Genomic DNA, 13,985 nt, shown 5'->3' on the forward strand with positions numbered 1-13,985 from the left:
AGCCAAACTTTACATAAAACTTAATTCTGCTACAAGTTATCACAGAACTAGAAATAATGCATTTCAGCAACTAACACCTGTTTTCTTGCAAAATTCCTTTCAAATGATAAAGTAAGTCTCAAAATCTTTGCGCGTACATTTTATTCTTATAAAGTTCAATAAGATAAAACAGTACATATGCATTTGCACCAGCCAGCTGAGTGCATTAAAATATATATTTGAAGCAAAACAAGTCTTTTCTCATTAGTAACAATATAACTGCATTTCATTAGCAGAAAATGTTCAATTCTTTTGCGAGTAGAAGTCTAAAAAAATAGTTTAACAAAATTGATACAGTTTTTTTTTTCCAACTCACATAATTAAAATAACTTACCCGAAGGTTTAAGTTGGGAAACCCATTTTTCCAACTCTGGGGTTGACTTTTTTAGTTTCCTGTAAAGCAGCTCTCTGGAAAATAATACAATTACTTAATAAGAAAAATAATTGTAGATAAGCGATTAGGCGATCTAAGTTTAACTAAACTATATCTAAAAGTAATATCAACAATAGATCACAGATGTTATTAAACACATAAGGTTATGTGTCTTTCATTAATATCAACAATTAATAAATCATTTCAATGTGTTAAATACTCAACAAATAATTAATAAATCATTTCAATGTGTTTAATACTCTTTAAAAAGAACAAACTAAATTACACAACTGAAATAGCTAGACATTCGTTTGAACAGCGGTTTCAATTTTAATCATTTTTAACAATTTCCACTGCACCTTGTATCAGTTGGAGCTGCGTTGATCACAGTGCAAACGTTTTCAGAACTATCTCCACTGATATGATGAAGGTTTCCAATCTTCAGGTAAGTTCCATTTGCTCTTCTACAAATAATTACCAACAATTAACAAATCATTCCATTACTTCGCTCCAATATTGTAATAAAAACTCTACAGTTCTTGGTGAGATAAACAGAACAAGTATTACAGAACTTTTAATGCAATTAGCAGCAATTAACCACTCAGGTAAGCTTCGATGTAAGATTGAACTCAACTGTTTTTTTTTATTCTCAATTTCTATTACTGTTAATCGAGATGCGTTACACAAACTTTTACCACTTTTCATTACTTTAAAGAATAGCAATTGAGCATGCTTTGCAGTTAAGGCATAGCCAATTTATCAGTATACTTTCTACAGAAGTAGAAGTTGTGGACTTGTTGAGGAAGGTATTTAACTTTTCTTACTTTATCGACATTTCAAAAATTACTGTTGTACTAAATATTAAATTGCGTTCACTAGTGATTGTGAAATACGGCTTAAGTTGTTTTAAATCGATAAAAAAACGCTTTCACATCAAAATAAATTTTTTTTGAACAAACCTCAATGACTTTAATTTGCTACTCTGTTGTCCAGGTAACGGGTTGCTATGGCAACTTAGAGGCCTGTTGTTTCCAAGGGTGACAGGTGTTTGGTTGCTATAGCAACTGCGTGGTCTGTTGCCATGGCTCCTTGGCAACTGGTTGCTATGGTAACTTGAGTGGGGTCTGGACACTGGAGGGCTTTTTGGGGATTCTGTGGAGGTTTTTTAAAATGGCTTTCTATACAACTTGACGGTTTTTTTAATATAAGGAACAAATAACTCAAAGTGTAGACAAGAAGATAATACTTTGCATGTTGAAAGAAAAGGCAAAGTATTTAGAGTTTAGACAAACTGTTTTCAAATTAGACAAACACATGGTGAAGCACAACTAATACTTTCTCACCAAACTGTTCTTGTGAGAATGTTGAGACAATACAAGAAGAAATACTTGAGTTGTAATTCTGGATTCCGCCACTTGCCACACTTGCCACACTCAACGCACTTGCCACCTTAAATAAATGTTTAGTTTTGTTTGAGGAACGAAATCTATTGAAACGCCCTGTTTCTATATCACATGTTTATTTTACCATGTTTTTTATATACATGTTTTTTATAACTTATTTTCCAACAATATTAGCTAAATTAGAAATTTAATGGCCATTTAACACAACTTTGATTCAATGAGAACCTTGAGCTTGTTTTGCCGCAAAAAATCGTAATAAGACAAGATATAGTAATGCCATAGAAAAAAAATATTCAGGCCAACACCTGGTGAAGCATCGATCTATGGAGCGCCAAGGAAAGGTGGTTGCAGACCGCTGGTGTAAAACACAGAATGGATTTGAAAACAGTTTTAACGCAATACTTGTACATTTTATTCAAAACTTGACAATGACATTAAAATAGAAGTCTCAGGTTGTATGTTTTTAAATACTTAATGTGTAGGGACAAAAATAATTTATCCAGCTTAATCCTTGAACAATTTTTATTTCCTCACCCTTCCGTTAAGTTGCGACGAAAGATTTCTCCGCAACCTTGCACTTGGCGCCCTCTGGTGTCCGGTCACAGCCGAGCAAACTTTGCGCAGAGGTTTGTCCACTAGAGGGCTCCCAGCGAAACTACGGTCGGCAGGGGCGCTAGACGGTCTGGGGTCACAAAATGTGGTTTGTTACAACACAATTGATAAAGTTCAAGAGTAAAATATGGATAGGGCATTTTTTGAAAACGAGGAAAAAATAAAATAAATTTGATATAAAAGAAAATGTATTTTTATTGGAAGTCAAGGAAAACGCGTTAAGACTTTAATCACTTAGGCTCACGGGTAAGGGTGAATAGGGCTGACATATTCCATCACCTCCTAAGTATATCCTTGTCTATGTAAATGACGACAATGACTTTACACAGAAGCAAATATATATATTTGCTATCTTTTAATTTAAACATTTACTTAAAAAAAAACAGTTTTTATGTTTGAATTGTTTTGTTAATTTTCTAAAAGCGGATATGACTTTTTAGCGGAATATATTTCTCTTTACATCCCACAAAATTTGATTGACTTTAATTACAACATAAAAGTCTACTCTAGCAGATGTAGTTTTTTGTGAATTGAAGGCAAAGTGAGCAAATTCACCTGTGTTCCCTGTTCGTTGAGGTTTGTTGTCTTTTCTTAACTTCCTCTTCTTTGCTGTAAACCAACTCAACATCTTCGAATTGCAACAAAAGCAAGTTGCTCACGAGGTTCACAACGAGCCTGTGCACAAAATATTAAGAGTTAGCCAAAACAGTTTAAAGATTTTAAACAACTAATGGTGCCAAAATACTGCAGTATGCTATTTAAATAAATTACTTTTGATTTTTTCAAGTCGTTTCTGGTTTAATTTAAAAAATGCATTATTTGTTTTAACTCAACTATATGCACAAGTTAAAATATTCACTCTTTGGATTAAAAGCGTGTATATTTGTAATACCGTTCTAGTCAAGTCATTAATATAAAAATAAAACGACAAACTATTAAAATCGGTGAACTCATCAGACTATGAGCCATATTTCAAATAAAATATAACAAAATAACAAAATGTGGTAATCTAGTTCTTTTTCGTGCAAAACTTAAAATGAAGAACCGATTTTATAAAAAAAAACGGTAAATATGAAAACACTTGATTACAACACTGCAACTTTTTAATACAGATATGGAGGTTAGCTGAATGAAGCACATTTTACCAGCTCACCTGTCAGTAGTTCCGTGGAGTGAAAGTATTGGATCGCAATTGCTGTTCCCTCGAATCACACGGAGACATTCCCCGGTGAGGAGGTTAAGAACTCGTATCTTTCCATCTGCGCACCCGCTCACTATACGGAGGTAGGTAAGCTGGACACACAGCACCTCCCTGCAATGCAAGTGTATAGTACAGTGATTCCACTTTGGGGGACCATGTGTAAAGCTTAAGGGTGTCGAGGGGAATTTAGGAATCTTTATGAATTTCATTTTCCCTCCATTGGCGAGCCTACAAATCTTTGTGTCACAATATTTTAAGTTATTTTTTCTACATTGTGTACAGTTGCATAAGCGCTTATAAGTAATTAAAATTTAATTGAAATAATATCAGAAAAAAAGGAGATTATATTTTGCAGTGGTAAATTAATCATTGTACGACAATTCTCGACAAGTTTTCTTAAATAGGACATATGCTGGTTTTATTTTCAATAAATAACACATAGAATGCTTATTAAGATAAAATACACAAAACATATGAAACTTAAAATGTAAAAGTATAATTTGAATTGTAAGAAAATAAACCAGCCCTGACTTACTTAGGGTGCCTGAAAGCTCTGAGGTATTTCTTGTAAGGAGTGTCTTTGGTCCACGATAGAATGTAGCCGTCGTGCGAACCACTCACTATGAAGTTGTCGTCCATTGCAACACAACTAACCTCACCTTTGTGGCCAGATAAAACCTGGAAGTGCATTCTGGCATTTACTACAGAATCAACCACTTAATGCAATTGTAAAGCCGACAATTTCACAGAATCCTAAACATTTTAATATGGTTTAAGACGAACATTAAAGCATGAACAATAGGGTGTATCTTCATAGAATCGAAAACCATCGGCGGCAGGTTTTAGCCAGTCGATCACTGCTCCGCTGACGCGTATATTAACAAGTAAAACTCATAGTTAAAAACATTAAAAACGATCCTGTTTTTACTCATGTTTTTAACTATGAGTTTTACTTGTTAAAGCATGAAATCAGGTCCTAAAAACCTTAAAATTAAATTAAACAGATTTCCAATATCCTCTATACAAAGTTTGACTTGAAATATAGATTTCACAATCAATACCTTTCACTGGCATGCTCATTATATATGAATTATATTTCCACTATTCGCTTTTTTATTTTTTTATTTTGAAATTCACTGTGATCTTTACATGTTTAGAAAGTGTGGGGAAAAATTGCAATATCTGAACATAAGTTCGTGAAAAACAAAGCATACTTTAATGCAAATAGCAACAAATTGTCGTTTTTTAATAAAAAGAGGATATTAAGCAATGAAATAAAAAGTGAGCCACAACATCTCCATATTAAACAATAAAAATGCTAAACTGTACAAGGCAGAGAAAATTATTGTAAGGGAATAAGGCAGTGATTCTCAACCTTTTTTAGAGCAAGAGCCGAATTTCAAACCTAAGGTTTGTAGAGTTGTTGTATAATACTGTGTTGTATAGGATTGTTGAGTGCGACCTTTATGACGTATTGCTGTGCCTGTATATAACCGCCACTCTTGCAGTACTTCGTTATTCATTACTTGTGTTCTAATACGTCGCTGTGTGTCACGTACCCTGCCAGTAAATACTACAAGGTTTGCAAGGAGCCGCATAAAAAACAACAGTAGGCATATAATCAAAAAACATTAAGAAAGCAACTAGAAAACAACAAAAATACATTACGCTAGCCTAGGCTAACTAATTAACAGTGTTTGCCATAGCTTGTCGATCAGGACTAAATATATTGTGACGTAACAAACCACAAAATTATTTTAAAGAGCCGAATGGAAGTAGCCGGTAACATTAGTACTTCGTACTTGGGATCCTTGCTGATCCAATTCATTAATTCTTGATTTCTCTTACTTACTTTGTTGCAATTCTGCAACTTCTAACTAATTGTTCACTCGGTTAGAGAGCTGCGAAATGTTCAGTTGAGAGCCGCGGTTGAGAATCACTGCTCTAAGGTATAATAATACCCCACTTTATAAAAGCTAAGTTTTGTTTATTAACAAAGCCCTACCTTGAACATCAATCTAGTTTTGAGGCTCCACACTTTAACGAACCCTCGATCGCACGAAGATACGATTGTGTCTCCTCGAATTTTCACACTTTTCACAACTCCACGTTTTGTGTGACGGAAAGTACAAACACATTTACCCAAGGTTGTGTCCCAAACTAAAACAACAGGAAAACATTTATGATAACATCTGCCAACTTACTTTAAAAAAACCTACGGGCAAAACAAAAACAACAGCTAATAAGGTAAATACGTAAGGTTTATTAAACATTATGTCTATATAAGTTTTCTAATTAGCAAATTAGATAATTCATAATGTCCACTGATTTATTAATCAAACATATTTTTCACATTTATCTATCTTTTTTATATATTTAAATAAAAATGTATGACCAAGAATAAGTCCCTTAACGACCTAAAATTGGATTGCTTGACAGGCTTTCTAAACTCATAAACTTAATTTTATAACAATATAGGGAATTTTCAATACGTAAATCAATATAAAGACATCCCCTTTGTCGATTTAAATACATTGTGGAAACTCTGTACAAAAGTATTCTGTCGTAGCATGTATCAAAAGCTACAGATCTGCAAGTCACCTTTAACAAGTCCATCTTTCGAACCTGACACGAGGAGGTTGCCGAACATATCGAGGCACACAACAGAGCAGGTGTGGCCGTACATTATCTGTTTGCACGCACTTGAACCAACATGCCAACGTCTGTGGCAAGTAAAGGACTTTTAACTTGGATCTTAAATTAGCTGCTTATACATGTGTATAAATATTGAGAGACAAAAATTCATATTGTCCAATCATAACATCAATAGAAAGTTATTATCTCCTATAAATTTCTGTTATTTTACAACACTACACAGGTTAAAATAGTATAGCTATAAAGTAGTATCAAAACATCCTTACAAATTATGTCGGTCCGCGTAAATATTTAGTTTTGTTATTCATTTTATGTTTACAGTTTGTTTATTTAAAAATATATCAGAGTAGTTTGAAAACATGCTGGGAAAGTGTTAGTTAAAATCTTCTTAATCGTATTATGTTTTGATGATATTATGCTACTTTTTCTTATGGTATTATGATAAACATATATTAAAACTCACAATTTGAAGTTTTATGCATTTAATAAAACTTCATATAGAATTTCGTGTTTTTATTAGCGACAATAATTTGGCATTTTTAGAAACACTTAAAAAAAAGCTTTACCATTACCTAGATATAAAAAATTATAAATGAAAAACCAGCCATAGATAAATAAAAAGCAAATAAAGTTTGTATTTGTGTAAATAAGTGTAAATAAGTTTCTGGTAGCTTATAGTGATTCGTTATTTGACAGTAAGGTGTAAAATAAAAGGTGCAGGCAATATATATATACAGGAAACGGCTGTTTACATTCTTTGTTTTCCATGATGGGTACCATATCTGTTTTACCTGATAGTGGTGTCGTAACTGCCGCTGTAAATCACAACTTTTTCTCCATTCTGAACGTGTATTGACGTTAGCGCCCCCGGGTGGCCACGAATCGGGGCATGAAGGAGTTGACCTGGAAATAAGAAAATAATATAATCCGGTTTTACTGATGTATTTTCATTTATTGAAATACATCTAGTTGATCATCTCTATAATGAGCTGGTGTCTTTGAGAAGATGTTAAACTGAAATGATTATGTAATTTAGTGCAAGTTTTCCACGAATAATTGATTTAATTGTGCGAGTTTACTATGGCCCAGGGTCAAAGGTCATTCAGTACATGGTGCCTTGACATTCTAGTTCTCATTAGGGCCGTTGGTATTACTACCTTTTTGCGGTAAAAGCTCCAATTGTGAGTTAAAATATATGACAATATTGGTTATACTTTTTGTATTTATATTCATTCGAAATCAAATTACAATATTGTTGAGCCATTACAATTCCTGCATTTTAACCAATGCTTTCAGCTATGCCAGCTTAGTGACATTGTATGTAACAACATATCTAGTAATATAATACTCGTACAATAAATATGCTGAAATAGTGTTTAAATTGGTCAACTTTATTTAATAATTCTATAGAGTTTAACCGTTTTGTTTTTGATATTGGTGGTTGTTTAGAATCAAACTCTGGTTAAAATTCAGATTAACTGGTTAAAATTTGACAGATTGAATAAGCCACGGTAAAAGAAGCATTATTCTTGAAACAGTATTTCTGACAGTTCAATTATCTTATGACAAAGCAGAACAACATAAAGTGTAGGTAAGGTCATACCAGACCTAATATCTGGATACAAAAGCTTTAGGACTTGCTAAGGTTACTCAAAGTTGTATCAATATTTACTTTTGAAAGTCAACAATAGAATAGAACAAAAGAAATTATTGGCAACAATGGGTTCCTGTAATTCTAGAACTGTGTCTTGTAATTTACAGTGTAAACAACCCACAATACACGAGCAATCTGATAGTGTTGCTCCAATTGTTCAAAATTCTAGGGCAGTGCATCTCAAACTATGGTCTGCGGAGTCCTGGGAAAGGTGAGAAAACTTGAAAAAAAACCTCCCTAACACCGTTTAAAGTCTAGGATTCATACTTAAAAAAAAGTTATCTATTTTATTAGCCAGGGAAGGAATTATCCTAAAATGAACATTTTAAACTCTACTAAATGGAAAACATCTTGTTTGCAACACCATTGTTCTACGATAATTTACCTGATGCAGCGTCAAGTATTTTGACCACCCCATCGCTCGAACCCGTCGCTACTTTGTTGCCTTCACAAAAGTGAGCTCTACGTTTCGTGTTAAACCTGGAACAAAAAAGATAATGTGGAATGTATAATGGCTTAAGGCAGATAAAACTGTAAATTACATTAGTTAAATCAGTGAAAAAATCTGCCACAACAAATGTAGGAAATTATGACAAATTAAAAAAAATATTTTAACTGGTAATTGACTTACTCTTTATCAAGAATCAAAACATTGTAAGCTCCACAATAAATATTTCTTTCTTCAGAAAACTCGTTCAAGAATTTCATATCTAGGAAACGTAAAAAATGTTAGTATTTGAGAATTTGAGTCATCAGGTATTGAATATATGGCTTAACAAAATGAGTTGACGTTAATCTATGTTTAGTTGTTGCTTACCGATACCAGGGTTAGGTTGTGGAGAGAGTGGGATGGCAACCTTAAGTTTTCTTGCGTAACTTGTGTCGGCTCCGTTCACTGAAACGCCCTGGAACATAAAATAAAAAGGATCAGCCATTATTTTAACCGCACATGTAATGTGCTTTAACACTTTATTATGGTTATATCATGGCACAAAAAAAGTTTCATTTACAGAGGGGCTTCATACAAAAAGGTATGGACAACTTACTTTTCCAGTAAATATTGTACAGTGTGTAACAACAGTGAATTAAGATAATTTTTAAAGTAACTTTAAATAAGATATTTCTCATGGCTAATTTCGAAAATTTTATCAGATTAAAATAAAAGAATATACGAACGAGACCAAAATAAAAAAATACCCTGTCATAATGAAACCATATACATAATCTTTTAATGCTTCTCTTGGATTATGTTTACTGCACCTGCATCATTACAGCTTCCTCGCGTATTTCTTGTTGAATAAACTTCTCCACCGAAACTTGGTAAATCAGTTTGTTCCAGTGATGAGAAACAAGTTTAGCCAACAATAAACTTTTCTTGTCCAACATGTCTACAAGAAATAAAATTTTTAAAACATGCAGAACAAAAATACAGCTCCTCTGGTATCCAAGCTTATACAATGTAATTACCAGAGGAGCTGTTGATTATTACAATGCCTGGCATCATCAGCACATATACAGAACTATTCCACACTTACATTAAAATCACAAATAATTGCTTAGTTACACAAAAAAAAAATTCACTAGTAATAAATATTTAAGTCATTCTAAAACTTTTTATGTCTATAAAATATTAGATAACTGCTATTAAGCTGTCAAACTAATCGCAAATAAACCTTACGCAGTATTTTCTTTGCCAAGTGCACAGGTAAGTTTGCAACAAAATCTTTCTTGCAGGAAATTCCGCTCAAAGCCGAGTGGGATGTTTTCATGACGTTTCTTCGTGGATCTTGATCGTCAGATTCATCACAAATACTCGACGAAAATGAATCCGAGCGACAAGAACAAGGACTTTTCACTCTGGCTCTGAAACGAATGACATTTTCTAAATGAAACTTAACAAAAATCAACTATGACTAGGGGCTGTTCGATATTTATATTTGACTGTATCTCGATACACAATATTTTTGGTAAAATACTTTTGGGGTCTAATCTGATAGCAAATGATGCCATGAGGTTGTATAAGTTGAACAGATGAAAAAGCTTAAATGTAACGTTTTACAAATTGTTTGGGCTTTCAACTAGAAACCTAAATATAAACCTTGTATCGGATGAATACTGATACTATCACTTGGTATCCGGTTTCAGTTCTTACACGATAATGTAGGAAAACCTTTGCTAACTCACTTAATCAAACAAATAAAGATAAAGATAAACATCTACATTCTATATTATCAATTTTAAGATAGCAACAAATAAATGTATTTCCACTAACTGCTGATAGCAGGGGCTTGTAGCAGCGAGGAGGTAAAGGTCCGGGTGTTGGTCGGTGTTGAAAGAATACGTTGACTCACACAACTCGTCTGGAAAGTTATTACAAACAAAAAAATCAAACCTAATGCCTAAATGTTTGAAGAGATAAGATAAAAATTATTACATTTGAGTTACAAAAAGTATATATGCATTTCACAAAGTTTAAAAAGTTTAAAAAGGTATGGAAGAACCCATATTTAAGACAAATGTCAAGTTTATGGTAATCTATTAGATTTCTATTGATTTTAAAATAAATTCACAACAGCTGAAACATGTTTGTAAGAAATTTCCAGCAATGTAAAAGAAATATTCTTGCTTTCAAATTAGTTTAGATTGTTTATGAAAAACAGGTATAAGCCATACTTTTTTCCATACAACAAAATATATATTTTTGTTAGTTTTAGGTAATGATTTATGCGCAGCACATGCTATTTATTACAAAGTCCAAATGTGTGTTGTACATACGTATCAGGAGAATTGTCTTCATTATACTAGGGCTAAGCATCATTTCACATAGTAAGCAAAATAAATGTAACTACAGCTTTAAATTAAAATATAGTTAAATATTTGTGTATTTCTAATAACTCAAATTTAAGACTGGTATTTAGTTTTTTACCAACCTGAAGCAATTTCAAGTTCGTCTGAATCGAGTCTCATTTGCGAGCTCATTACTTTAAGCAGGTTGTGAACCTCATTTAAAATTGAAACATCTTTCGTTGAATCGATAATTCCACAAATAATCACCGACTGTGTTGAAGGGTTCATCGCTTGAAACCAGTTCCACATTTTTGACATAAAAGTCAATGCTTCTGTAGAACAAAAAAAAGTATTAGAAAAATTAAAAAAAAAACTCTTGTACGTTATTTTAGTGAACAGGAACAATCTGCACACAATTTATTGTTTTTTTTATATGTGATGTTGTATACGCCAAAAATAAAACTAACTTAAAAAACAAATTTTTGCTTTTCAATAGAATTCCAACAATATAATTTATGAAATTTTTATTAAGCGAAGAAGCGCATACCTTTGATAAAATCAACCAAAAAGGTGTTAAAACTTTATGATAAAAATGAAGCCATTTACAGAAAACTGCATATTATATTAAGTTTTATCAGCTTGCAGACTGGTTCTGTTTGAAGCGGTTCACTTCTCAAGATTATATATAAACAACAAACATATATTATTGTTTATCAAACTAAACAGAAACATTTTCACCCTTGCTTGGAGTAAATTCTTCATACAAAGAGATATTTTCATGGTTGATTAAACTTGATCTGCATTGAGATCGAGAATAAACAAAATCCTTTTGAGCAAACGACGACAATATGTGGATAAGTTTGTCAACCAAACTGTAACTTTTGATTCTGAAACATTAATGACATATTCCAAAAAAGTAAAGTATTTAGTAAAGACATGTTTTTAGATTTTTATAATATTACCACAATAATTTACGATAAATAAAGTCCTACAGAAAACTGGTAGGCTTAAGTTTTTTTTTGCAATTTTTAATGAAATGTGTGACTCGGATAAAGCCAAAATTTTGTAATTTGCTCTGAGAATGTTTTAAAAATAAAACATTTAATTACAATTTAAAACAGAAAATAATTTTTAAATTCATATTAATTAATAACTATTTTCGAGTTTTATAATAAATCAAATGTATGTTTAGCGCAAAAGGTTACCTTTGAATTAATCCAAGAATAAACTTTCTAGTGAGAGGCGGTGACGAAAACGTGACCCACTTCAAGGCAGAAGATAGCACTCTGTTGTTTTCTAATGTTTTAACATCAGCCATTATAAATAAAACTGCTCTTAAGACAGATCTCTATAAAAGTTAGTTAGTTAAACAAGCAATATAAACGCCAGATTGGAAAACTTTTAACATTGATTCCTGGTGCTGGTCTAGACCAGGGGGCCGAAAATACGGGGTCGCGACCCAAATTTTTGGTTCAACTGCACAAAATTGCACAAACTATTAGCGCCCCGCGCGTATCTGACTTTGAATTACATTGGCGTTTTGAGATAGTCTTCTCAGACCAAAGGTGACGTGCGCATGACAACTATAAGTAGGAAATTTTTTGTAGCATAAAACCTAAAATCCAAATTTTCTCCAAATTAATTCGCTGTTGTATTCTTTTTATGATAAACATTAACAAAAACAGTACAAAAAATATGTTCATTTTTTATTTTGTGTGTGCCAACAACGTCACGTCTCCTTATAATTAGAGGGTTTGCCAATTTAAACCAAACAATCAAAACATATCACTGAATAAGTTATTATATTAAAATGCTTCACGTTTTTACAACAAAAATGTTAATGGAAATTTAAAACGCAGAGAACTGCTGAGTTTGGTTTGGTCCGCGACTTGGTAAAGGTTGCCGATTTCTGTCTTTAAATTTATATTGTCCCCTGAAAAATCCTTAGATCCGCGCCTTGAACACATATTGGTGGCTAAATCATATTTGTCATCCGTATGAGACATCACAAGTAGTAAAACTCAACGCTACTTTTCAGTTGTGTTACAGAACCCTTTCTCTTTTAAAATTAACCAAACACATAACATACATTTGTCTTAGCAAATAGAAACACAATAGTTGCTGTTTTTTTAGCAAAGCTATTTTGTTAAAACAAACTCGAAGAATTTGGGTCGCTAGACCTCGGTAATAGTAATTAGGGGTCGCGCCAAAAAGTAAGTGCGGACCCCTGGTCTAGACCACCTTTTTTAAGATAACATAGTGAGTTGTCAAAATTGAGATTACACGGGGGAGAAATAAATAGGTAAGAGTAAATATAATAATAATACTTGCAAACCCCCCAAACTCACACTCCCCTCCTATCCCAAATAATGTTAGCGATTTTAACCCCCAGACGAAAATAGCCGCTGGTCTATAAACTTACCACAACGCACATTATTTGGCTTAGCGTGCGGGTTAGCAATTGGTTAGGGTGGGTCAAGTATTATTATTATTAAACAATGAATATAATAATACTTAACCCTACCACACCCAAACGCTAACTCGCACCCTAACCCAATATTGTGCGTGGATTTAATAGTGTGACAGGATTCTAGACCAGCGCTGGATTCGAAACCTCAGGTGTGCATGAAGCCATGATTGCAAATGTCAATAAATCAAAGTTTAAAACTGCACATATGATATATCAGCGAAATTGTATGAAATTCGGAATTGTTGTGTAAGTGTTAAAACATTTCTAATAAAACTTATTTTGTTGTTTTTTAACTGGTATTTGCAGCAACTAAAAACCTCAGAGAGCTTTCCAGCCTTACACGCTCACAAACCAAACAAATGTGTTTTAAACAAAGTTATTTATTTACTTTCAGCGTTTCTTGTTACCAGGTGACGTCATTAAATTAGGGAAACCCCCGTTTCACGCAGAGCCAGTCAAGCGGAACAAGATATGTAGCATTAAATAGAATACTTATGTAACAATGTGTTGATTCACATACTTATAATTTACTACACTCTACTTTGCACAAAGTAGGTATTTGCAGGGTGGTACTAAATACCGAATGGTACCGAATGGTACCGAATGGTACCGAATGGTACCGAATGGTACCGAATGGTACCGAATGGTACCGAATGGTACCGAATGGTACCGAATGGTACCGAATGGTACCGAATGGTACCGAATGGTACCGAATGGCACCGAATGGTACCACATGGGATCGAATGATAACGAATGCCAACCAAACTAAACGTACAATGGGTTCTATTGGG

The 13,985-nt window shown here is 33.1% G+C and overlaps 1 protein-coding gene across 1 annotated transcript; it reads right to left on the reverse strand.

Moving 5' to 3' along the window:
* Positions 1-148: 148 nt before the first annotated feature.
* Positions 149-12,061, reverse strand: LOC146146489 (F-box and WD repeat domain containing protein 10B-like). The gene is made up of 21 exons (XM_083386814.1): positions 11,930-12,061; positions 11,463-11,611; positions 10,868-11,056; positions 10,210-10,297; positions 9,616-9,800; positions 9,198-9,325; positions 8,755-8,842; positions 8,569-8,647; positions 8,323-8,417; positions 7,075-7,186; positions 6,230-6,351; positions 5,634-5,788; positions 4,164-4,306; positions 3,581-3,739; positions 2,983-3,102; positions 2,350-2,497; positions 1,756-1,861; positions 1,372-1,567; positions 772-876; positions 374-447; positions 149-305 (listed from the first exon to the last, which is right to left on the reverse strand). The coding sequence occupies exons 1-21, from the start codon at positions 12,040-12,042 to the stop codon at positions 283-285; spliced, it is 2,577 nt and encodes an 858-aa protein (XP_083242940.1). The 5' UTR covers positions 12,043-12,061; the 3' UTR covers positions 149-282.
* Positions 12,062-13,985: the final 1,924 nt, after the last annotated feature.

Source organism: Ascidiella aspersa, chromosome 4, assembly GCF_963924565.1.
Source record: "Ascidiella aspersa chromosome 4, kaAscAspe10.2, whole genome shotgun sequence".
In the NCBI taxonomy this organism is placed as follows: Eukaryota; Metazoa; Chordata; class Ascidiacea; order Phlebobranchia; family Ascidiidae; genus Ascidiella; species Ascidiella aspersa.

Bases quoted from the DNA above. Each gene is read 5' to 3' on its own strand.
- LOC146146489 (XM_083386814.1), bottom strand. From the start codon at position 12,042: ATGGCTGATGTTAAAACATTAGAAAACAACAGAGTGCTATCTTCTGCC. The intron at 3,103-3,580 runs GTGAGCTGGTAA...TTTTGTGCACAG, and splicing joins CTCCACGGAACTACTGACAG to GCTCGTTGTGAACCTCGTGA. The intron at 1,568-1,755 runs GTGAGAAAGTAT...AAAAAACCTCCA, and splicing joins ATTCTCACAAGAACAGTTTG to CAGAATCCCCAAAAAGCCCT.